This window comes from Propithecus coquereli, unplaced genomic scaffold, assembly GCF_000956105.1.
Source record: "Propithecus coquereli isolate 6110/MARCELLA unplaced genomic scaffold, Pcoq_1.0 Scaffold193, whole genome shotgun sequence".
NCBI classification, from domain to species: Eukaryota; Metazoa; Chordata; class Mammalia; order Primates; family Indriidae; genus Propithecus; species Propithecus coquereli.
In genome coordinates, this window is record NW_012144190.1 from 1,697,083 (window position 1) to 1,722,567 (window position 25,485).

The 25,485-nt window shown below is 57.9% G+C and overlaps 1 protein-coding gene across 1 annotated transcript in view; it reads left to right on the forward strand.

Annotated features, from left to right (window-relative positions):
- The window catches only part of SHANK1 (SH3 and multiple ankyrin repeat domains 1), a 43,634-nt gene extending 18,149 nt beyond the window's left edge, over nucleotides 1–25,485 (forward strand). The window contains exons 15-23 of the mRNA XM_012643095.1: nucleotides 5,095–5,177; nucleotides 5,406–5,530; nucleotides 5,969–6,104; nucleotides 6,367–6,447; nucleotides 7,231–7,299; nucleotides 7,695–7,813; nucleotides 17,436–17,532; nucleotides 19,599–22,701; nucleotides 24,631–25,485. Of these exons, the coding sequence (XP_012498549.1) occupies nucleotides 5,095–5,177; nucleotides 5,406–5,530; nucleotides 5,969–6,104; nucleotides 6,367–6,447; nucleotides 7,231–7,299; nucleotides 7,695–7,813; nucleotides 17,436–17,532; nucleotides 19,599–22,701; nucleotides 24,631–25,348 (4,531 nt within the window). The 3' untranslated portion in view covers nucleotides 25,349–25,485. The remainder of the gene's footprint in view (nucleotides 1–5,094; nucleotides 5,178–5,405; nucleotides 5,531–5,968; nucleotides 6,105–6,366; nucleotides 6,448–7,230; nucleotides 7,300–7,694; nucleotides 7,814–17,435; nucleotides 17,533–19,598; nucleotides 22,702–24,630) is intronic.

Sequence of the window (25,485 nt, forward strand, 5' to 3'; positions counted from 1 at the left end):
CCCTAAACCCTTTTCAGACCCCTTCTCAGCCCTTCTCTCCACCTCCCTCCTCGGGCCCCTCTCCCCGAGACCCCCCATACACACTCCTCAGCCCTAGGAATCTTTTTCCGCCCCCTCAAAGGCCCTTCCAGGCCTCAAAGACCTTCCCCACGGTCAGGCCCCCAAACGGACCCTCGTCCAGGGTCTGGAACGCACTCGCCTTTCTGCTCTGCGCCCTCAGCGCCCCCCTCTCCGGAGCCCTCCCGCTGGGCGCCACAGTGGCTCCCCCTCGGCCGCCTCCCTCCCAGGCCCCCGTCCCTCGGACCCCGCATCCCCACCCCTCTCCACGGAGTTGGCGAGTCCCCCCATTCATACCCCTCTCTCCATTCACAGCCACCCCCTCCATCACACACGCATCCCGCCCCCGGCCTCCCCTCCTCTCCTCTTTTTCCGCTGCGTGTCACTGTGCGACTGTGCGTGTGTCAGTGTGGCTGTGTCGATGTGCGTGTGACTGCCTGCAGCCGTGTGTGTGTGTGTGTGTGTGTGTGTGTGTGTGTGTGTGTGTGTGAGAGAGAGAGAGAGAGAGAGAGAGAGGGAGAGGGAGAGAGAGAGACGGAGAGATGGTGGGCTCCCAGCCCACCCCCCAACTGTGTCCATCTGTGTGTCCCTGTTTGACAGTGTCTGTCTCTGTGTGTGACTTGGAGCCACAGCGAGGCTGTCTGGGGACTGCGTGCGTGTGTGTGTGTGTGCGCGTGTGTGTGTAGTGGGTCTGTCCCAGGGACTGCGGCTCTGCTTCCCAACACCCACCCTCCCGGGCCTGGCCCGCCCCTCCCCCACAGGCCCCCTTCACCAGTCCCTCGTGTGTCTCTATCCCATGTGCCCCTCTCCCGGGGGCAGGGGGGGTCTGTGCGTGTAGGGGGTACTCCAGCCACTGGTTCTGCCCTCTGCCCGTGTGTCGGGCACGTGTGCTGAGCCGGCCGAGCTGCATGGGGAGCCGCATCTGCTTGTGTGTGCCACTTCGCAGCATGGGGAGGGGGGCTGGCTTCCCCGTGCGGGGGCCCCTGGGCTGGCCAGGGAGAGGCCATGGTCTTGGGTACACGGGGAGGGGCTGAGTACCCGAGGGGGCACCATGTACAGCAGCGGGCTCTGGGCTGTGGGATCCGGGGTGTGTGAGAGGGATCTTGGGGGTGGGGGTTGGGGGAGTGGACGCCGCTGCAGTCTCCTGTGTGTGGGATCCGGCGAACAAGAGCTGGCCGCTGAGCGCCAGAGGCCGCTCAGGGTCGCCGAGGGATGGCCTGGGGGAGAGCATTGTGCCAGCTCCTGCAGGGCAGGCAGTCAGTAATAGGGAGCATGAATGGGGCGCTGCGGGGGCAGCTCACATTGGGGGAGGGGGCAGAGGGGTCCGGGTAGGAGGTGGAGGGACGAGAATGGAACAGGGGAGAGTGGGGGGATACTGAAGTGGGGGAGGGTGGATGCTGGAGCACAGAGGGCGCAGCGAAGTGGGGTGAGGGGGAACGAGGGGAATGCGAACAGGACGGGGGGGGGCGGGGATTTGGGCCGGGTGGCAGCGCAGGGAGGCTGCAGGGAAGGATCGGAGCTGCAGCTGCACGGAGAGGAGGCAGCGGGTGTGCGGTGAACTGAATGGAGGCTGCAAAAGTAGAAAGAAGTTTCCACCGACGAGAAGGGGGGCGACTGGGGAGTAGGAAAGCCGGGGTGCTGTGGGGGATCCGGGGGGGTTATAGACAGAGCTGGAGCTGCAAGAGGATGTGGGAAGGATGGAGCCAAGGGAGGGGGAGAGGTGGCACGGGAGGGGTGGCCCGGTCACCGGAGTCTGAGGAGGACATGCTGGGGAAGGCGGTGTGGGGTGTCAGGGCAACATGGTAGGTGGAGGGATGGTCGGGGGCTGTGAGGGCTGATGGGTGGGTCGGGGCGATGTGGAGCTTCACAAGGGCACGGCGCAGTGGGGGGCGAGGTGCAGACAGGAGAAGGGGTGCATGGGAATGGGGCGGATGCAGCATAGAGAAGCAGGAAGCTGTGGGGGCAGGAGGGGCGGTTGGGAAGTTCAAGGAGAATGTGGGGACAGGGGAGCACCTATACCTGGCGATTGGGTGAGCGAGTCAGGGAAGGAGAGAGGAGCACGCACAGGATGGGCCTTTGAGAAGGAGGGCCAGGGGATGCTATTCTCATCTGGGGGTGTCCGGACATATGGGGTATAGGCGTTGCCTGTGAGGATTCAGATCTTGGTTTTGACAGTTTTCTAGCCGATGTGATGATCTTGAACAAGTTATTTCTCTGTGTCTCAGTTTCTTCATCTATAGAATGGGAACAATAACAGTCAACCCTCCCGGGGCGGGGGGTTGTAAGGAGTAAATGAAAAAGTAAACGTAAAGTGTTAGGAATAGCGTCTGGCACTCAGCATGAGTTCAGTAGGTGTTACTCGTTGCTGTGTTATTGGCATACGCTGGAGTAACTTTCAGGTGCTGGAGGGGCTGCTCATGGTGAATTTGGAGTGGACATATATGTGCTCAAGGCATTTGGGTGCTGTGGAGTGGAGGGTATTTCTACTGCAGTAACCTAAGTGTTTTCTTGGTATTGTTGAAGAATGTTACTGTGTGACCTCAGGCAAGTTACTTAACCTTTCTGTGCCTCTGTTTCCTCACCTGTAAAGTGGAACTAGTACTTATCTCCCTACCTCAGAGGCTGGTTGTGAGAAGACAATTTCATATTGACCTGTGAAGGGCTCGAATACTACCCAGCCCATGGCAAGTGCTCCTTCTTGGCATATCACGGACCGTGGGAGTTTTATTGATTATATTGGGTGACACTTGGGGAAGGCTTATTCATGGGTGTGAGGCTGATGTGGGGGTAAAAGAGAGATTCCAGGGGGCAGGTGAAAGACGGGGGAGAGGTAAGGCTTTGAATGCCGGCAGCAAGGAAGGCCGCTGGCTGTCGGGGAAGCCTGGGATGCTGGAAGGGCTATGGGAGTGGCAAGGGCATGAGAGCTTGGAGGAGGTCCTCGGGGTTTGTGGCAGGGACAAAAGCAGGGACGAGGACATCACAGAATGCATGGTCGGGAGCAGGCAGCTCTGACCTCCGAACCAATTTCCACCGACCCTGTCCACTCACTGTTTGAGTCCTCTCGGCCCCATTCCTCCCTCCCCTCCCCTCGCCTCCCCTCGTTCGCCCCTTTGGACCCCATCCTCCTTCTCTGCCAACACCTGCTCCACCCAGCTGCCAAGGTGGCTGCCCCTGGGCTGAATATCAAATGAGGGGGAGGAGGACATGGCAGGTATGGTGTGGATGTGTTTACCGGACCGTGGCGGACTCTGAGCGAGGACGGTTGCTGGGGTATGTACGTGTGAGCGCGTGTGTTGTTTACACGCCGAGGCGCGATGAGGAGGGTGGGGCAGGGAGGGCATACAGACGCCCGTCCAGGACACCTCCACCGTGGCGCACATGCATGGATTTTACAGTGGGAGTCGTGGGGGTCATGGGAGTATGCAGGGGTGCTTGTGGGGGGTGGTACCGAAATACAGTAGGAGCACGTTAGGTATCATTGGCGTGTGCTGGGATGCGTTCAGGGGGCGTGTTATGGGAATACACCGTGATCGGAGTGAGGGGGAGTTATTATTGGAGCATACTGGGATGTGCGGGGGTGTTACTGAAATATACTGGAGTATTCGTAGAGGGCTGTTTTGCTCAATTTGTGGGGGTAGGTAATTGGGGAGCATGCTCGGCTATTACTGGAGCGTGTTAGGGCCACGTGGCTATTACTGAGGTCTGGATATTGTTGGAATACACCGGGCTGTGTGACTGTGGCAGGGGGTTGCTACAAGCATGCACTGGGACGGGCTTCAGACCTCACTGAAGGATGCTTGGGGAATAGCGGGGCCTGCATGCCGGGTATTCTTGGGTATTCCGAAGGCAGTGGCATCGGAGCCAGCATGTGTGAGTGTTCTCGTTGTACTCCAGGGTTTTGGGCCCTCCTGGAATGGAATGGATGTGTATTCCGAGGCATACAGTGGTGATGTCAGGCATTTGGGGCTGATGCTCAAGAGAGCCGTAGCAGGTGTTGAGATAAATGAAATGTATTTGAGTTTCATTGACATTTACTGGGTATGTGAGTCTTACCCAAATGTGCTGGTGCGGTTTGGTGGCTTCACTGGGGACTATCAACATATTCATGAGTAGTTCGCATTTTACTAGAATATACTGACTGCATGCAGGAGATACATTCGAGATGCAGCAGGGAATACAGAGACTGCCGAAGCGCTGTCTGCTGGAACTTTGCAGTAATGGAAATGTTCTGTATGTGCACTGTCCAGTGTGGTAGCCACAAGCCACATGTGGCTACTGGGCACTTTGAAATATGGCCACTGTGACTGAGGAACTGGATCGTTTGATTTAATTTTGATTAACTTTCGTAAAAATAGCCACGTGCGGCTAGGGGCCACCATATTGGACAGTGCAGAATAAGCAATATTACAATATGCTTGGGGACCTTGGGAGATGTTACTATAACACATATACAGCAAAGGAATTTGGAGGGCTATCATTGAAGTACGTGTCCTCTTGACTTAATACCTTGATCTAAGGACAGTGAATGAATCCCACTGAGCACACACTATGCCAGGCACTGTGCTAAATGCTATATGCATGTGACCTCCATTGAACTCCCACAGCAACCCACCAGGTAGGGTCTGTGACTGTCTGCCATTATAGATGAGGAAATGAAAAGGCTAAAGTCGTGGGCTCAAGGTCACAGATAGGAAGTGGCTGGCAGGGACCCAAGCCCAGCTGTCTGGGAATCGGGAGACTTAGCTCCCATCCTTCCCACTGTGCCTGGCGCAGGGTGGGCTCGGTAACTACTTGCTGAATGGATGGGTGGATGGATGCGTGGACGGATGAATGAGGAAAGAGTGAGTGGGAGAGAGAGCACTCCGGGCTGTTCGGGGGAGGCCTGTCAGGGCTGCTGCAAGCATACGCACACGGAGTGGGTGAGAGAGATGCTAGGAGGTGCAGGGGATCGGGCACTGGGTTGCGGGTGGGGCACCGGCTGTGTCTCATGATCCCTTCTCCACCCCCCACCCCCCATCCCTCCTGCCTCCCTGCCAGCGATTACATCATTAAGGAGAAGACAGTCTTGCTGCAGAAGAAGGACAGTGAGGGGTTTGGGTTCGTGCTCCGGGGGGCCAAGGGTGAGTGCCAGCTGATGAGGGGATGGGAGAAGGGCACTGTGACCCTGGAAGCAGGGCCAGGTGGGGGGGATGGAAAGGACAAGGGACTCCAGCCCGCCCACCACCCCACCCTGGGGTGCTGGTCCCTCAGCTACGGTGAGGCCTCCGTGACTTGGGTCTGAGCCCCATCCCCTGCTCGGCCTCTCCACCCCCTCCCCTCCGACCCGGCCGGCTCCTCCCCGTCTGCAGCGCAGACCCCCATCGAGGAGTTCACCCCCACCCCGGCCTTCCCGGCGCTGCAGTACCTGGAGTCAGTGGACGAGGGTGGCGTGGCGTGGAGAGCTGGACTGCGAATGGGAGACTTCCTCATCGAGGTGAGTCCTGGCCCCCTCTCTTCCCTGGAACCCTAGTGACAAATCCCCAGGCCAGGATCTGGCTGTCCGCCTCCAGGTTCTCCTTTGGCACCAGGCTTCCCAGCCCCACTGCCCACCCTCCAGCTAGCCTCTGCTTCCTTCAGCGGTTGAAGCATCTCAAAAGAATGGCACAGAGATGTCCCCAGTGCACGTGCGTGTGCGCACACACAATGCTGGAGGACAAGGAGGGACAGAAGTGAATAGGGTGGGCCAAGCCTCTTCTCAACCCTAGGGCCAGGAGAGTTACAGGGAGGGGGCCACGGGGGCAAGGGAGGCAATGGTATGAAGGGTCAGAGGGTCATAGACAGGGCAAGGCAGGCCACTTCACTGGGGACTCTAAAGCTGAAGGCAGCCCTCCTGTCGTCTACTCTGTGTCATTTGGGGGTGTCTGTGCCACAGGTGAACGGGCAGAATGTGGTGAAGGTCGGACACCGACAGGTGGTGAACATGATCCGCCAAGGGGGCAACACGCTGATGGTCAAGGTGGTGATGGTCACCAGGCACCCGGACATGGATGAGGCCGTCCATAAGAAAGGTGCTCCACCACTGCGGGGCCAGCCCTGGGCACCCCACTGCCACCAGACTGAGACCCTCGGGAGCCCTGATGGCTGGCCCCCACCACCCAAGGCCTTCCTGTCCCCAAGGCTGCTCGTTCATGACTCTTCTGGGGAGAAACCGAGGCAGGGAGGGCTCAGCACACCGGTGGTGCCTATTCCCTGACCTCTGGGAGCACTGTGGTGGTGGAGCGAGTGGAGGCTTCTCCCTGTGACCCTCATGCCTCCCCATCACCTTTGCAGCACCCCAGCAGGCTAAGCGACTCCCGCCCCCAACCATCTCCCTGCGGTCCAAGTCTATGACCTCGGAGCTGGAGGAGATGGGTGAGCCTACACGGCTGCTGCAGGGGCCGGGAGGGGGAGGGCAAGGCGGGCTGGACCACCCCTTGAGTTTGTTAGTGTTGTTAGTGACCAGGGGTCCTTGTCCTCATCCTGTCCCCCAACCCATGGGTCGGACTCTCTCCGGCCTGCGTGTGTGTCGCTGGGAAGGGATGTCTGAGAGCCTGCTTTCCTCTGTCCTCTTGTATCTGTTTCTCTGTTGGGGTCTCTCTCAGGGTCTGTGTGTGACCCTCTCTGTGGGTCGCGCCGTCTCCTTCCTTCTGTTCCACCTCGCCCCCACCCCCATTCTCCATCTCTCCCTCCACTAGCTCCCCCAAATCCCCAATAACAAAGGAAAGCGAGCCCCGCCCTCCAGACGAGGCAGAGTGGACCTGGGGGGTCCGGTTTCCCCTCACGGGGGCGGCTCTGACAGCTGACCGTCCCCACCCCGGGCCCCGAGGGAGGTGGGCGTTCCAGAGAGGGGGCCCCTCGCCTTCCCCAGTCGTCCTAACTCTTGGCTCCTCTACTGCCTCCCCCCCGGGCTAGTCTCCCCCTGGAAGAAGAAGAGTGGTGAGTGGGCACAGGACTGGTGGGAGGGTCCGGGTCTCCCGAACCCGCCAGCGGACTCGCCCCTTCCCGACCCCGGCCCCTCACTGCCCCACTCGCGCTTGCGCACGCCCGCTGGCCACGCCCACTGGCCCGCACCCGCTGGCCACGCCCACTGGCCGAGCCCGCTTCGTCGTGTCCCGAGGGGGCGCCCTGGGCTTCATCCGTGTCCTTTGCCCACAGAGTACGAGCAGCAGCCTGCGCCGGTACCCAGCATGGAGAAAAAGCGGACCGTGTATCAGATGGCTCTCAGTAAGACTGCCCAGCCCTGCTCCCAGGGCTGCCTGACCCCCACGACCTTGCCCTCGGGGTGCCACATCCACTCCACCCCCCTTCCCTCCCGTGCGCCCTTCGGCCACCTCCACCTCAGAGCGAGCTCCTCACCCTCATACCCCAAGGAGGCCACAATCTCCTCTCCCCCTCTTCCCATGACGCCTGGCCTAGTCCCTGCCCTCACCCTTTCCAGTCCCTGGGTGCCGCCTGCTGGCCCGGGAGCTTGTGTCCCCAAGCCGGGACTGCCCGTCCGCCAGCACGGAGGCAGGGCTGCCCTTCGCGGGTTCGTACAGGTGCTCTGTGTGAACAAGAGCTCCCAGCGGCCAAAGCAAACTTCATTTCGCTGTCTCCCCACCCCCGTTCACCTCCCCTAGACAAACTGGATGAAATCTTGGCCGCAGCTCAACAGACCATCAGTGCAAGCGAGAGTCCTGGGCCTGGTGGCCTCGCATCCCTGGGCAAACACCGACCCAAAGGCTTCTTTGCCACTGAGGTAGGCGGCTTGGGGTGGGGGTGCACATGCCCCCCTGGAACTGCATTGCTTTTTCCGGGTGCCACATGCTGGTCCTGGAGGGGCGGCACACCTCCTGGGGTTCCCTCCTTTCTCCCCACCTGGGAGGCCCCCTTTCCTCTCTGCCCATCCTCTTCCTCCTTATCCCCTGCCCCCAGATGCCACCTCTCTCATTTCCTCTCTCCACTTGCCATCCCTACTCATGCTCACTTCCTTGTCCCACCTCTTCCTGTCCTTCTCTGTCCCACCTCCGTGTTGTCATAGATGGAGCTCCCCCAGGGTAATAATAGGTGCTCAGCATGTGGTAATTATCAAAATATTAATTATCATCTCTGTCCCCACTCTGCTTGCTTTTTCCCACAAGAGGCTACCCTACAGTGGGTGTTGATCATTTTTGGACATGGCGTTTTACCTGGATTATCTCATTCGTTCTTGAGAATCATCCTGTGAGGTTCACACAGTTGTTGGCCCATTTACAGAGGGGGAAACTAAGGCTCAGGGGAGCCAGGGTTCGACTCAAGCAGTCAGGCCTCTGACCCCATGGTCTGGCCACAGTCCTGGCTATGCTGGTGGGGCTCTGCCGGCCCCTTCCTGGCTGTCTACCCCACTGGGCTGTGCCCCGTCACAAGAGCACATTCCCCACCAGGCCTCCCAGCGCCGCTGCCTCTAGCTGTCCCCTCCAGAGGCCACACTCTGCCCTACCTCTCCTTAGTGCTTCTTTCTCTGCCCAGGCCCTGCGCTCTGGCCAAAGTCACCACCTAGTGGCCAAGGGGCCATTTACTCTAAAACTGGGTTCTTTGGGCTTGAGGGGGCCATGGACTGACATAGTCCTTCTCAGGTAACGCTTATATGCTTATAAATGCATAAAGTAAAATACATAAGATAACAACAGAAGTTACACTAAAATATAGTTAGCAAAATATTTTTAAAAAGCAAAACTTGGAATGTCAGGATATCAGCTTTTCATCAACATGTTAGACAGCAAGATCGGGCGGTGGATCTTAAGACGGCTCTAATTTCAAAATCATGAGGAGGATAAACACTACTTTGAAAAGTCTGCGCCACTGTGTCAGGATCTGGAAATAGCTGCGATTTCTACTGAGGATATAGCGCAGGTCTTGCTGACACTCGCAGGGTTTGTTGCTTGCATCCTGAATTGAGGAAAGGTTGAGTTTTCATTGGAGGGTAATGAAAATAAAGACATGTTTTTTTCTCGTCCAAGTGCACAGGTACCCCAAAGTCAGTCCACACACCCACCCCCGAGGATTAGACCACCTGTTCTAGAGCATCTTATACTTTTACAGAAATCAAGAGCAGGGGACAGATTTTGCACCAGAACTCCTGGAATTTCTTTCTGATTTAGAGGCAGGGGGTCCTCGGCCACTTCCCAGGGCTTGGCAGAGTGCTCTGTGGGCCGCAGGCCCTCACTTTACGCTGGGCCTTGGTTTCTCAAAAATCTGAAATCCCTGTGGCTGTTAAGGGTCACCTTCTGTGCCCACCTCCCCTTGGGCTCAGTCTAAGTGTCCAAAGCACATGAGCGTCAAAGCCAGGCAGGACATGGTATCAAATCCTGACTTCCTCTAGCTTACTGTGTCATTTTGGACCATGCTGCTTAAATTTCTGCGTCTCAGTTTCTCGCTCTGTAAAATGGGGTTAAAGCTAAACCTTGCTGGTTTGTAGGAGGATCAAATGAGATCAACTCCCAGCACAACAGTCTCTTGACAAATGGTGGCTTCCTTCTTTCCCCCATTTCCTTAGTCTCAGAGATGTTTCTCTTGTGCCCTCTGATATGAGGAAGTCATTCCCACCTTCCCCAAAACACTTACCCTGGAGTTTTTGAAACTTCACATCCAGCCCTGAGTTCCACAGACACCCATCACCTGTGGATGTCAGTTGGAATCTGACCCAAACACCACTTCTTATTTCTTAATCCCCTCTGCTGCCTCTTTCTCCAGTCCCCTTCCAGCCTGTTCTTGAATGCCCTTGAAGACAGGGAGCTCACCACCTCTTGCTGCAGTTATTCTATGCGTGGATGGACTTTTGCAAAATTCTTCCTTAAATGGAGCCCAAATCTACCTCCCCTGGGCTCCCACCTTTTTGTCACTGTTTTCTCCTTCTGTCATCTTGTTCTGTCCTCACTCTCCCTCCAGTACCACCTCACAGTCCTCAGCAAACTTCTTGACAACCACCTGGGAAGGAGGGGGACGCAGGAGAGGGAGAGAGAGCTTCCCCGTTTTACAGATAAAACAGTCTCAGCGATTTGAATTCACTTGCCCGCAGTCTCTGAGCAAGCGTGTATGAAATCAGACAGGCCCAAGGCCTGAGTCCCCTTCCCCTACACCAAGGTTTCTAACACCCGCACTGTTGACACAGCTGGTCCTTATTATTTCTGGCTTTTGCCTTTGCGAATGCACCTACTCGCTAAAATTTATTTGAACCCCCAAATCAATATGCACAAGTTTGTTGTGGTTCTTCCTAAACATACGCACGGCGGTGAAAATTTGGAGTCGCCCTGTGAGCACGCGCCCAGATGGGGTTGAATGAGGCGATGTTCTGCCTTCTCATTTCAGCTCTCACACTGTGAACAAGGGTTCTTTTCTTGGTCTATTTAGTGCCATGTGTTTTTGCATCTTTGTGCTTTTTATTGGTGATTTCAACGTTTAAGATGTCCCCCAAGCGCAGTGCTGAAGTGCCGTATAGTGTTCCTAAGTGCAGGAAGGCTACGATGCCATTAAAGGAGAAAATACGTGTATTAGATGAGCTTTATTTAGTGAGTTAAAGGACCATTGGCTGTGAGTTCCATGCGAATGAATCAACAATATATATTAAGGTGTCTTTCAACAGAAACACACATGAAACAAGGTTGTGTATTGATTCGTTGACAGAAATGCCTGGCAACTTCATAGAACATACCAGAATTGACTATATTTGGGGCTGCGTAATTCTTTGTTGTGGAGGCCTGTCCTGTGCATTGTAGGATATTCAGCAACATCTGTGGCCTCTACCCTCTAGATGCCAGTAACAAATGTCTCCAGATACTGACCAATGCCCTAAGGAGGGCACAATGACCTCTCGTTGAGAGCCACCGCCCCACACCATTCTAAGGGTAAAAGATTTTCAGCCCCGGGTTTACCCTATGTGGGCTTGGATTCAGGATGCCACCATATTGGCTCGTTCATTTATGCAGTATTTATTGGAGGCCTGGGATGTACCCTCAATAATGCCATTTCTTCATGCCTCCTTCCAACTGCAACTCGCCCTCACCTCATTCTGAATTTCCCTCCCCAGGGCTGTAAACCTCCCCCACGTGTTTCCCTCAGACAAATGTGGATTCAAATCCTGACTTCCTCTAACTCACTGTGCCACTTTGGACCACGTTACTTAGTTTTGCTGTATCTCAGTTTCCTGTTCTGTAAAATGGGGCTTAAGCCAACCTTGCCCAGTTCTTATGAGGATTAAATGAGATTAACTGTAGCGCAGCAAGCTCTCAACAGGTGGTGAGCCCCTCAGGCTAGAAAATAAACTAGAGACCCCACCTTGATCACCAGTGAGCCCTGCATGTGCCCCAGACACCCCACAGCAGCATATCAGACCGAGTGCAGAGTCTCACCCTCCACAGAGGCCCCTTCGAGAGGTTTCTGCATCTCGGTGGCCTCTCTCAGTGTCGATCTGTCTCATTCTCTTGTGTCTCTCTCTCCCATTCTTTTTGGTTTCTTTCCCTTCTTGACTGTCCTGCCCGGACCCCTCTGCATCTAGACCAGAGGCAGTGCGGGGACCCATGGTCACCCAAGGCTTCTGAGTTAGGTCTGTACAACAGTGAACAGGAGCAAAACATTGTATAAGCTGCCATATTTAAGGACTTGGAAACTGGGAGGTATCAACCCTTCCCCAAAGACACCCTCTGGCCTACCGCCTACGGGAGGCGGGGAGGAGACCTGGATGCCAAGCGTGCTGCGCACAGCCCAGGCAGATGCCCTGTCGGTCAAGGCGGTTCTTGGGCTGTGTCTCCTCCTAGGGCTCAGCTGTCCGTCTGTCTGTCACGTCTGTATGGCTCTGGCTTTCTCAGCTACCGTCTCTGTTGCCCGATCACTGACACCCAAGGGCTCCCCTGTCCCCCGAGTCTGTGCGTGGGTGCCGGTTTCGGCCTGTCTCTCACTCAGCCTGGGAATTTCTCTCTCTTTCCTGGCTGCGTTCGCTGCGCTCTTTCCCTCCTGGGGCTGCTCCGGCGCTGTCCTCGTCAGCGTGGTCAGGACTGCCTTTCCCTCCCGCCTCTCTGGGCCCCTCTTGCTCCCCCAGCTGCCTCGCTTCTTCTCCTGTCCCTGTCATCTGTCCCTCCGCCTTCCACACCCAATCTCTGTCTCCCTGTCCTGCGCATCTCTCATTCTCCCCATCTTTCTCTCTCCCCATCTCTGTCTGTGTCCCCATCTCTGTCTCTGTCTCCCCATCTCTCTCTGTCTCCCCACTTCCGTCTCTGTCTCCCCCTCTGTCTCTGTCTCTCCATCTATCTTCCTCTCCGTTCTCTCCCCGAGCCCCTCTCAGGGGCTGTCTCCCTAGCAGGAATGTCCCAGCCCTTTGTCATCCCGTGCCCCAGCACGGGGGCGCACAGCCATTGAGGAAGTGACAGAGGAGCCGGGCCTGCAGGCCGGCTCACTGAGGGGGGAGTCTGCCCGGCAGCCGGTGACGTCACGGGAAGCTGGCTCGCTCTGATTGGCTGCGCCCTCTGCGCGGGAGAGGATGTTCCCCATAGTTGGTGGCGGTCAGCCTGCCCCCTCTGGAGTCCGCCGCCTCAGACAGTATTATGGCTCTTCCGTCATTCCGACGTCTCTGTCGCTCTGACCCTTCGTATGTCAAGCTAACCCACTTTTTGAGCCTTCCCCTTCCACATCGGAGCGTCTTTTGTCAGTTTGCGAATCTAAGGCCCCCTGGTCGCTCTCATCCTCTTCGGTCGGGGCGCCCTCCTCTGTCATTCTGAACCTTCCCTGTCGCCCTAACTGCTCCACTGTCACTAATCAGTTCCCTCTGATCCCTCTCTCTGTCACTCCGACCCTTCTCATCACTCTCACCCCTCTGCTGTCGCCCTGGTCCCTCCGCCATCACCCTGACACCCCCAGTCCCTCTGACCCCACCACCTCCCTTTCCTCCCCTCCTCACCCTTCCTCCCCTCGCCTGGACTCGCCTCTCAGCCTTCGGCCCTCACAGCCCCCGCAGGCTTTCTGCCTGGTGGCCTCCCCTTCTCCTCCCTCTTCACACCCTTCCTTCCCCCCGTCATTTGATCTTAGCATTTTCTAGCCGCTCTGATCTGTTTTCTCCGATGCCTCTTTAATCTCCTCCTTACTTACTGGCTGATCTAGGACAAGACCCTTCTCTCTCTGATCCGCAGCCAGTTTCATTATCATCCAAGTGGGTGTGATCAGCCCTAACTCACCGGCTTGTTTGGGGGTTCGGCGTGGACATAGGCAGAGAGCAGCGGGCAAGATGGCTGGGGCGAGGAGCCTGCCTTCCCTGCCGCTTCCTCTGCACCACCGCAGGCTGTCTTTGTCTTTGCAGGGCTCTGCCCCATCATACGCACAGCCAGCCACAGGACAGGACAGAAAACCCAGCAGGGTATTGGCTGATGCTTAAGGAGAAGGGGGAGGAGAGGAACACTCAGCAAAGTCGAGAAGAATTGGGCAGGCTGAGACTCGGAGAAGAGCAGAATGGCAGGAAATCGGTCAAAGTGGGGATGTGTTCAGGAGATACCTCCTGGCGCCTTCTTGGAGCTGGCCCTGTGCTCTTTGATGGGGATGTTCAGAGGAAAGGGACTGAGGCTTTGCCCTCAGGGTCCTCCCCATACCTTTCAGGGTGTCTTGTATTGCCTCCTGTGAGTCCTTCATTCTACAAATATTTATTAAGCACCTACTATGTGCTGGACTTGATCCTGGGCTCTGAGGGTGTAGGAATGAACCAAACAAGGTCACTTCCTTTAGAGAATTTACATTTGAGGGGATAAAATGCAGCAGAATTGGGTTCTGTTGTATATGAGAAAAGAAACCAAATAACAGTGGCTAGAACAAGATAAATGCTTTTATATCTCTCATGTTAAAGTAGTCAGGAGTAGGTAGCTTCAGGCAGGTTGGCAGCCTCCATGATCATGAAGTCCTAGGATCCTTCTCAATTTCTGCTCCACCATCCTAGCCTTGCTTCTAACCACAAAGTGGCCTCATAGTCCAAGATGGCTGCTGGTGCTCTAGCTATTGCACTAGCATTCCAGGTAGCAGGAATAAGGAAAGGTAGAAAGGCAGAAGGGCAAAAGAGAGCACCTTACTGCCTCTTGGGTTACCTCTGAGTCTCTAAGAAGTAATATATAACATTTCCACTTATGCATCTGGGCTGGCCTCCATCGCATGGCCACACCTAGCTGCAAGAGAGGCTGGAAAGTGTAGTCTCTCAATAGGTACCAAATAAGATTAGTGTTTTCTTACCAAGGAAGAAGAGTAGAATGGGTACTGGCTAGGCCACATGCCCAGGTAGACAGACAGTAAACAAGCAGGCAAATGATTATGGTGATTCCAAACTGGCATAAGTTAAGGGAGTTATGATGCAGAGTAACAGGAGGAAGCCTCTCCAGGGAGGAGACCCTGGGCCTGAAATCTGAAGGAAACCTGAAACTTGCAGATCTTACTCAATCCCACCTTTCCACAATCTATCTGTCTGATCTCATTTTCCCTCCCTAAGCCCCTGGCTCCCCTGCTGTAGACACGTAGCCTCCTTACTATTCCTTGAGCGTGCCAGGCTCCCTGTCACCCCAGGGCCTTTGCACCTGCTGTTCCCTCTGCCTGCAATACTCTTCCTCTACATATCTGTACAGCTCCCATTTTTCACCTTCAGGAGTTTGCTCAAATAATACCTTCTCAGTGAGGCTTTCCTTGGCTACCTTATTTTATTTTATTCATTTATTATCATATTTTTGGACAGAGTCTCACTCTGTTGCCCCAGGTAGAGTACAGTGGCATCATCATAGCTCACTGCAACATCAAACTCCAAGGCTCAAGTGATGCTCCTGCCTCAGCCTCCGGAGTAGCTGGGACTACAGACACACCATTACAGCCAGCTTTTTTTATTTATTTATTTTTGGTAGAGACGGGGTCTCGCTCTTGCTCAGGCTGGTCTCGAACTCCTGAGCTCAAGCAATCCTCCCACCTCAGCCTCCCAGAGTGCTAGGATTACAGGCGTGAGCCACGGCCCCTGGCCATGCTGCCTTATTTTAAATTATACTCACCCTTTCTCCCATCCCTTACCTCCATCTGACCTATGCTATATTTTACTAATTTCTTTTGTTTATGGCCTGCCTGGCCTTCGTGCGGGCTGGGGTGTTTGTTTAATTTGTTGCATCTGCAGCAGCTAAAACAGCCCCTAGCACAGAGGAGGTACTCAATAAATATCTGTGGAATGAATGAACGAGACACACATAGAAATAGTCCCAGTGCGGGGAGGTGAGTGCAGTGAGAAAGGCGATACAGGCCCCAGGAAGGTCTAGACTAGCACCATCCAATAGAGCTTTCCGTGATGACAGAAACGTGCCATCTGCACTGTCCAATATAGTAGCCACCAGCCACAGGTGACTTGAACACTTCAAATGTGGCCAGTACAATGGAGGAATGGAATTTTCAAAATTAATTTGAATTAATTGAAATTTACATGCGAACGGCTAGTGGCTACCGTACAGGTCAATGCCGGCCTAAAGGAAGGGTGCAGTCAGGCCAGGGAGGATGGCTAGGGTGACAAGGAATTTTCCCAAGCAGAGCGCAGCACGGAGAAAGGATGTTGCAGGCAGAGGGACCAGGACATGCTGAGGCGCGGAGGTGAGAAACAGCACAGGAAATTCGGAGACCTGGGAGGGTGTCAGTGGTGGGGGAGGGGCAGGGAAGGAGCAGAAGGGGGCGTGGCTGGAAGAGAAGGCAGTGAGGGGCCCATCCCAAAGGTGGGGACCTCGTCCCGAGAGGGTTTCCTTTCTCTGCACTTCTGATCTCAAAGATGGAGAAGGAGACATACAGGGTCACCTGGCAGAGGCTGGGGACTCAGGGCCCAGCAGTGCCTGACATTGGCAGGTTCTCAATCCCTTATTCATTTGACATGATCTTGTGGAAGAGCAGGCTCCGTCTGGGGACTGGGGACTCAGCAGGGAATGAGACAAAGTCGCCACCTTCAGGCAGGTTTCATTATGAACGTCTGCGAGCCTTTGACGCTTTTGCCTTTCCTCCTAAAAAAAAAAAAATTAAAGTTCGTATTTTATGATTTTGTTGGTGCAAAGGTGAATGTTATCCAGGCTGGATGACACTCGGAATTTTTTCCCTTCTACTATGAAAAGAAATTAAACCATTTCCCCTAAAAATATCACAAGCCCTAGGCACTGCAGCTCGGTGCCCGGGGTAAGCTGGCTCTGCCTTCGGGCGGCTTCCAGGCTAGTGGCGGACACAGACGACAGACAAGCAAGCAAACAGGGTGGTTTCAGGCGGAGACAGGCGCGGTGGAAGAAAACAGGACAGGGGAATGCAGCAGACAGTGACAGGATGGGCAGGGAAGATCTCGCTGAGGAGGGGACATCTGAGCGGAACACAGAGACGGAGGGAGCCTGTGACAATGCGATGAAAGCCATCGCAAAGAGAAGAACCAGGACTTGCGAGTGTGCTCGAGCGAGGACACACCTGGGGCTGATGGCAGAGTAGGGGGAGGTGGGATTGGGGGGCACGGAGGGAGCCAGTGGCAGATCGCAGGGGGTATTTCAGTGCCGGCTTCCCAGAGCGAGAGCCCGAGGTGCCAAGTGTTTGCTAAGGGGGACCCTCGTGGAGTGGCCCCTGCTGGAGTCTGTCTCTAGCCTGATCCCACGGGGAGCCCTGGAGCGTGACCCGCACCCCAGAGTCAGCCCTGCTTCCTGCCTCCGTGCCACTCTGCCGTGCGCTGCGGGCTGCTCCAGGAGGCAGGAGCCACCTGGGCCAGTCGGCGCCTTTGTAGGAGGGTGATTCCCCAGAGCGGCAGGCCGGTGGCACTCACAGCGGCAGGGGATGGGTGCAGCATCCCGGTGGAGGGGACCTGGAGGGGCCCCAGCAGCGTCCCCCACGGAGGGCCTTGTAGACAGCAGTTGGGGATCCGGATCCCCTTCTAACTGACGCGGGGTGTTACTGTAGGGTTTTAAGCAGGGCGGTGGCGCGCTCTGGATTTCTTTTTGACTCTTGTGTGAAAACAGACCAGAAAGGGATGGCCGCGGGCGGGGGGCAAGGGTGAGAGCGAAGAAACGAGGGAAGAAGCTGCCGTGGTCATCCAGGTGAGCGGCGGTGGGGACTGGGACGTGGGCAGGGGCAGGAGAATGAAGTGCCCAGACCGGCGATCCCATGGAGAGCAAAGCAGGCAGGGTCCACGCAGTCCACTTTCTTCTTTCTTTCTCCCGGCGCCCAGATTCAGAAAGCTTCTCCTCCCCCAAACCCCTTCTGCCTCCTTCACCCACTCTCCCTTCCCGCAGGGGCTTGGCGGGGGAACGGGATGGCTGTGTGGAGAAGCCACAAGCCTCCAGCCCTGACTGATCTTTCTCTGCTGTCTTTTCTCTCCCCCACTGACTGCTGCCCCGAAGTCGAGCTTCGACCCCCACCACCGCTCCCAGCCAAGTTACGAGCGTCCTTCTTTCCTGCCTCCGGGACCTGGGCTCATGCTCCGGCAAAAATCTATTGGTATGTCACCCTGAAGGGTGGGTATAAGGGATCTGGGGGTTAGGGGAGGCTGGGAGGGTGACAGCTTATGGGGGAAGCAAGGGAGCTTAGAAATGTTCTTTTCTGCTTCAGTATGTGGCCATAGTTCCATCAAGTTGGGGAAAGAATTCAGGCTTTGGAGCTGGCAAGCTTGAGTGTGAATCCTAGCTCCTTTCCTTCCCAGCTGTGTGACTTGGGGCAGGTGGCTTCACTTCTCTGGGCCTGAGGCTCTGCATCTAGAAAATGAGGACATGATTGCCCCTGCCTGGATGCAGTGAGCCGAAGGCCCCACCACAGACCCTGGTTCCTTGTCTCTTACACCTGATTTTCCATTCGTTCATTCATTTTGTTATGCAAACGTTTGTTGAACACCTCCCACGTGCCAGGAATTGTTGCAGAGTTGCAGACTGCTGGGGATGTGTCAGTGAGTGAAACAGACTAAAGGGTCCTGCCCTCATGGAGCTTACCTCCTAGCATGGAAAAGACAATGGATCTAAGGAAGATAAGCAGGAAAATTATATAGTATGTTGTTATATATTATAAATATATATATTTTATATATAGCAGTGGTAAGTGCTATGGAAGAAAGGGGGAAAAAGTAGAATAAGAGATCAGGAGTGCTGGGGGTCATGGCAATATCTGGAGGTAAGGCATTCCAGGTGGAAGGAACAGCCTGTGCAAAGGTCCTGAGGTAGGACTGAGCCTGGTGTGTTTACAGAACAGAGAGGAGGCCAGTGTGGCCAGAGCTGAGTGAGCACTGGACATGAGGGCAGAGACGGGACAAGAGCCTAGATCCTGCAGGTTCTGGTGGGCCGTGGTGAGGACTTGAACTTATACTCTGAGCAGAGGAAGGACATGAGCTGACTTAGGTTTTGACAGAATCCCTCTGGTTGCTGTCTGGGGACAAGACTGGGGGTGGGAGGGCAAGTGTGGAAGCCAGGGGACCAGAGAGGAGATGACAGCTATTGCTGTCCGGGTAGGAAAAATGTTGGCTGGCCCAGGGTGGTGACTCTGGAGGGGTGAGGAGGCGTTGGATTCTCGACACGTTTTGAAGTAACAGGATTTGCTGGTGAATTGGATGTGAGTGACGGGAGGAAGAAGGCCACCAAGGATGACTCTAAGGTTTTTGGTCTAATCTAAGCAGCTGGAAGGATGGAGCTGCCGTTTGCTGCAGTGAGGCGGGCGGCGGGCGGTGGGCTGCGAGGGGACTGCTGGGGAGATCAGGAGCTTGGTTTGGAGCCTTCGGAGTCTGAGATGCCCCGTGCCACAAGCAGCTGGATGCGGGCGTTTGAACACAGCAGCCTGGAGTCCAGGGGAGAGGGTGGGGCCCCCGACGCAGATGTGGGAGTTCACAGCAGAGAGGCAGCGAACGAAGCTGGACGCTAGTTGAGAGAATAGTCCGGGGGGAGACGGGGGTGAAAGACTGCGCCCCGACAGTTGAGGAGGAGGCAGAGACGACTTCTCCAAGCCTCCTGGAGGGGTTCTGCCGGCTGGACCCAGCTGTTCCCAGCTTCCTAGTTCACAGTCCGCCAGTGTGAGTCTCGCGCTGTGAGGTCTGCCTGTGTCTCATAGTTCACCTAATACCTTCCCTAGAAATCGCTCCCTCTTTCAATGCTAAGCGGTTCTGTCTGTAGAATCACCGGTTTGACACGCTAATGGCCCTTCTTTCCTGCACATACATGAGAAGAAACACGTAGCTATGCACACAAACATCATCATCCCTTCCCAGCTCCAGCCTCTCTTGCTCACCCCACCCCGCCGCCAGCATTGCTGAGCCTTTTCGTGCATTGGAAAAAGGCGCCCCCTTATGGCTCGGGGAGGAAGTTCAGCTGAATTTCTCAGCCCCCACCTTGCCGCTGTTTGCAGGTGTGCAGTAGGAAGCAGATTTCGCTTTATCCCAGCTGGGGAAGCGCCGGGCTAATCCATGTGCAGTTCTTAGTATATGCTGGGTGCCATTATTATTAATTATTATTGTTGTGGTTCTATCGGATAGGGGAGCAGGGAGACCCTTCCCCCAAGGCCCCTCCCAATCCTTTGTGTCTCCCCAGGGGCAGCGGAAGATGACAGACCCTACCTAGCACCCCCAGCCATGAAGTTCAGCCGCAGCCTGTCTGTGCCTGGTTCCGAGGACATTCCCCCACCGCCCACCACGTCCCCACCGGAGCCCCCGTATAGCACACCTCCAGCCCCCTCCTCCTCGGGCCGCCTCACCCCCTCCCCCCGGGGAGGCCCCTTCAACCCCAGCTCAGGTGGCCCCCTCCCCGCCTCCTCCCCCGCGTCCTTTGATGGGCCCTCCCCTCCCGACACCCGCGTGGGGATCCGCGAGAAGAGCCTGTACCACAGCGGCCCCCTGCCCCCGGCCCACCACCACCCGCCGCACCACCACCACCACCACCACGCGCCGCCCCCCCCGCCCCACCACCACCACGCCCACCCCCCTCATGCCCCGGAGATGGAGACCGGCGGCTCCCCCGACGACCCTCCACCCCGATTGGCTCTGGGGCCCCAGCCCAGCCTGCGAGGTTGGCGGGGCGGCGGGCCCAGCCCGAGCCCCGGGGCCCAGTCCCCGTCGCACCACGGCAGCGCGGGCGCGGGCGGCGGCCCCTCCCAGGCGCCGGCTCTGCGCTACTTCCAGCTGCCGCCGCGGGCGGCCAGCGCGGCCATGTACGTGCCCGCCCGCTCGGGCCGCGGCCGCAAGGGCCCGCTGGTCAAGCAGACCAAAGTCGAAGGCGAGCCCCAGAAGGGCGGCGGCCTCCCGCCCGCGCCCTCGCCCACGTCCCCGGCCTCCCCGCAGCCGCCGCCCGCCGCGGCCGCGCCCTCGGAGAAGAACTCCATCCCCATCCCCACCATCATCATCAAGGCGCCGTCCACCAGTAGCAGCGGCCGCAGCAGCCAGGGCAGCAGCACCGAGGCAGAGCCCCCCAGCCAGCCCGAGGCCGCGGGCGGCGGCGGCTCCTCGCCGAGCCCCGCCCCGGCCGTGTCGCCGGTGCCGCCGTCCCCGTCGCCCGTGCCAACACCCGCGTCGCCCAGCGGCCCGGCCACCCTCGACTTCACCAGCCAGTTCGGAGCGGCCCTGGTGGGGGCGGCCCGGAGAGAAGGGGGCTGGCAGAACGAAGCCCGCCGGCGGTCCACGCTGTTCCTCTCCACCGACGCTGGGGACGAGGATGGTGGCGACGGCGGGCTGGGCGCAGGGGCGGCCCCGGGCCCGCGGCTGCGCCACTCCAAATCCATCGACGAGGGCATGTTCTCCGCCGAGCCCTATCTCCGGCTGGAGTCTGCGGGCGCGGGCAGCGGCGGGGGCTACGGGGGCTACGGAGCGGGCAGCCGAGCCTACGGGGGCGGCGGGGGCAGCAGCGCCTTCACCAGCTTCCTGCCCCCGCGACCCCTGGTCCACCCGCTGACCGGCAAGGCCCTGGATCCGGCCTCGCCGCTGGGGCTGGCCCTGGCCGCCCGAGAGCGGGCGCTGAAGGAGTCCTCGGAGGGAGGTGGGGCCCCCCAGCCCCCTCCAAGGCCCCCATCGCCCCGCTACGAGGCCCCGCCGCCCACCCCGCACCACCACTCGCCCCACGCCCACCATGAGCCAGTGCTGCGTCTCTGGGGGGCCTCCCCGCCGGACCCCGCCCGCCGGGAGCTGGGGTACCGGGCAGGGCTGGGCAGCCAGGAGAAGTCCCTTCCGGCCAGCCCGCCAGCTGCCCGACGCTCCCTGCTGCACCGCCTGCCCCCGGCCGCGCCCGGGGTGGGGCCCCTCCTGCTGCAGCTGGGGCCCGAGCCCCCGCCTCCGCACCCCGCAGTGAGCAAGGCCTGGAGGTCCGGAGCCCCCGAAGAGCCTGAACGGCTGCCCCTACACGTGCGGTTCCTCGAGAACTGCCAGCCCCGGGCCCCTGCGGCGGCCGGAAGGGGGCCCCCCTCGGAGGACGGGCCCGGGGTCCCGCCGCCCAGCCCTCGCCGGTCTGTGCCCCCCTCCCCGACCTCCCCGAGGGACGGTGAAGAGAACGGGCTTCCGCTGCTGGTCCTGCCGCCGCCTGCCCCCTCGGTGGACGTGGAAGATGGCGAGTTCCTCTTTGTGGAGCCGCTGCCTCCTCCCCTGGAGTTCTCCAACAGCTTCGAAAAGCCTGAGTCGCCCCTAACACCTGGGCCTCCCCACCCGCTGCCCGACCCTCCCACTGTGGCCACCCCCCTGCCCCCGCCTCCACCCCCGGTTGTGGCCACCGCTCCTCCCACGCTGGACTCCACGGCATCCAGCCTGACATCCTATGACAGTGAGGTGGCCACGCTGACGCAGGGAGCCCCGGCCACTTCTGGGGACCCGCCTCCGCCAGGCCCACCTGCGCCCGCAGCACCGGCTCCTCCTGCCCCACAGCCTGGCCCAGACCCTCCACCTGGCACGGACTCTGGTATCGAGGAGGTGGACAGTCGGAGCAGCAGCGACCACCCCCTGGAGACCATCAGCAGCGCGTCCACGCTCAGCAGCCTGTCTGCTGAAGGTGGCGGCAGCGCAGGGGGCGGCGGCGGTGGTGGCGGCGGTGGGGCTGGTGTGGCGAGTGGTACAGAGCTTCTGGACACCTACGTGGCCTACCTGGACGGCCAAGCCTTCGGGGGCAGCGGTACTCCCGGCCCACCGTACCCTCCGCAGCTCATGACCCCCTCTAAGCTCCGGAGCCGGGCGCTGGGAGCCGGCGGAGGCCTGCGGCCTGGCCCCAGTGGGGGACTCCGAGACCCTGTCACCCCCACCAGCCCCACCGTCTCAGTGACAGGGGCTGGAACCGATGGGCTACTGGCCTTGAGTGCTTGTTCAGGACCCTCAACAGTGGGAGTACCTGGGGGTCCGGTGGCTGTAGAGCCAGAAGTCCCACCGGTGCCCTTGCCCACGGCCTCCTCCCTGCCTCGGAAGCTGCTGCCCTGGGAAGAGGGCCCGGGCCCACCGCCACCACCCCTGCCCGGGCCCCTGGCCCAGCCTCAGGCCTCAGCCTTGGCCACAGTAAAAGCCAGCATCATCAGTGAACTCAGCTCCAAGCTTCAGCAGTTTGGGGGCTCCTCGGCAGCCGGCGGTGCTCTGCCCTGGGCCCGAGGAGGCAGTGCGGGAAGCGGGGACAGCCACCACGGGGGAGCCAGCTACGTCCCTGAGCGGACCTCCTCCCTGCAGCGGCAGAGGTGAGCAGGGGCTGGCGGCTGGCAAGGGAGGCCAGAGGGGCCAATGTGGTGCTACCAGAGTCCACCTTCTCCATAGCTGTGTCCCTTTAGGGCCTCAAGGTGACAGAAAGAGGACAGAAACCAGGCTGGCTTGCAGCAGTTCCCCTCACAGAAGCACGCTTTCACAGATGCTTTAAACTTCCTTTTATCTCAGTGGCTTCTGTGGTCTCCTCCCATCAGCATCACAACCCGCAGCCCGCGCTGAACAAAAGTTATTGACAAGAGACTGGATCGAGTCTGTTTCCTTGGTGGGTTGTCAGTTCTTTCTGACAGTCCCTGAAATCTGGGAGTCCCTTGAACCTGGTATGGCTCGAGAGGTGCTGCGTTAGGGCCCAGCAGTTCCAGGAGCAGGTCTGGAGCCCACCTCGTGGCTTCCAGGCCCAGCCCTGCGCTTTCTTGCTAGGTGGTCTTAGGCAGGAATCCCCCTCTCTGTAGAAGGGGGATGGCACAGTGCCAGCCCAGAAGGGTTTTGAGAGGATCTAATGTGGGCCATTTGTTGTAACATGACACGGGGCGGGAGAGGAGCCTCTGACAAGAGCCCAGCCATGTCTAGAAGGGGACGTACAGGATGAAGCAGAACTTCCCCAGAGCAGCTAGTTAGTTTCCTGGGATCGCCACAAAGCTCAAGCCCATTCAAGACCCCGTGTTAGGGAAAGCGGTCACACTCCTCGTTCATACACACAGAGGGTGGCGGAAGATTTTCAAATCTGCTTGTCCATCTGCAGAGTTCACTTTAGTTCTGTTTGAGAGTCTGATATCCTGACAGTTAACATTCAGATGTGGGCTTATTAGGCCTTTGAGACCTTAATGCAATTCATTGGCTATTCTTCCGTGTTCTGGGTAGAGGAGAGTCAACAAACGCATCAGGTATGCGTTTATCACCTGCTGTGTGCCGGGCGCCCTCCTGGGTGTTGCGACCCCACCGTGGACAGGACAGGCAAAGCACCGCCCCCCGCAGGGCTCATAGTCTACTAAGCAGGAGTTGCAAAATAATTGCAACCACCCTAAAAAAATATATGACAATGACAATAATGGGATGGTTAGAGAAGGTCCCTTAAATAACAGGCCAATAACAAGCAGAGAATGGAGGAGGGGAGGGAGCAAAGTCACAGTCTACCTGGGGAAGGTTGAGCTGGGCAGAGGTTACAGCCAGTTCAAGTGCCCTGAGGTGGGACCATGCTGGAAAGAACCAAAGGGATGAGGGGAACATTTTTCTCCCCTCGTTTCTTCTCTCTTTCATCTCCCCTCTCTCCATCTCTCTCTCTCTCTCTCTCTCTCTCTCTCTCTCTCTCTCTCGTTCCCTTCCATCTCTCTCCCCTGGATGATCACCCTCTTTTTGTTTCTCTTGCACCATCTCCCCGTCTCTCACTTTGCTATGAATGGCCATAACCTGAAAGGCAGTATAGGGTAGTGGTTAAGAGCTCAGACTTTGGTGCCATATAACCGGGCTCTACCACTTCCTGGCTGTGTGTCCTTAGGCAAGTTACTTAACCTCTCTGTGCTGCTTAATAATAGTCACCTGCATCAGGGCTGTCATGGGGATTAAATTGAGATGTGATATGGAAAGCACTTAGAACAATGCCTGGCACACGTGAGCATTAGTAAGTGGTGGCGATTATTATTATTATCACTTAATGTCTCTTTTTCTTTCATCTTTCATTACTGTCACCCTCTCCCTGTCCTGTCACCTTTCTCTCCCTTCATTTCTGTCCTGATGTCCTTCTTACCCCCTCGCTCCTTCCATCTCTTCCCATCTCTCCTCCATCTCTCTGCTCCCACCCTCATGTCTCTCTTCCTCTCTCCCTGTATCTTGACCTCTGCCCCTTTCTCACCCCTTCCCTCACCCCCTAAACCCTTCTCCTCCACCCCTGTCCCCTTGTCACATTCCAGACTATCCGACGACTCCCAGTCCTCACTCCTCTCCAAACCCGTCAGCAGCCTGTTTCAGAACTGGCCCAAACCACCTCTGCCGCCGCTCCCCACTGGAACTGGGGTCCCCCCTTCAGCCGCTGCGGCCCCAGGGGCCACCTCACCCTCGGCCTCCTCCTCCTCCACGTCCACCCGCCACCTCCAGGGCGTGGAGTTCGAGATGCGGCCCCCTCTGCTCCGCCGGGCCCCCAGCCCCTCGCTGCTGCCCACCTCGGAGCACAAGGTCAGCCCCGCGCCCAGGCCCTCATCCCTGCCCATCCTGCCTTCTGGACCCCTCTATCCAGGCCTCTTTGACATCCGCGGCTCCCCCACTGGAGGGGCAGGAGGCTCAGCTGACCCCTTCGCCCCTGTCTTTGTGCCGCCGCACCCGGGGATATCTGGGGGGCTTGGAGGAGCCTTGTCGGGGGCCTCCCGCTCCCTCTCACCAACCCGCCTGCTTTCGCTGCCCCCGGACAAGCCTTTTGGCGCTAAACCTCTGGGGTTCTGGACCAAGTTTGACGTGGCCGATTGGCTTGAGTGGCTGGGTTTGGCCGAGCACCGAGCCCAGTTCCTGGACCACGAGATCGATGGCTCCCACCTGCCTGCCTTGACCAAGGAGGACTATGTTGATCTGGGTGTGACCAGGGTGGGCCACCGCATGAACATTGACCGGGCTCTCAAATTTTTCCTGGAGAGGTGATGGCTGGCCCGGACGGACCAGCCCGTCCACAGAACCCTTGAGCCTGCTGGCCTCTTGACCTCTGACCCCGGACCATCATTCTCTCCCCGGGCCAGGGACTCTGCTCAAACTGCGCCCTGCCCTTATCTACCAAGGCC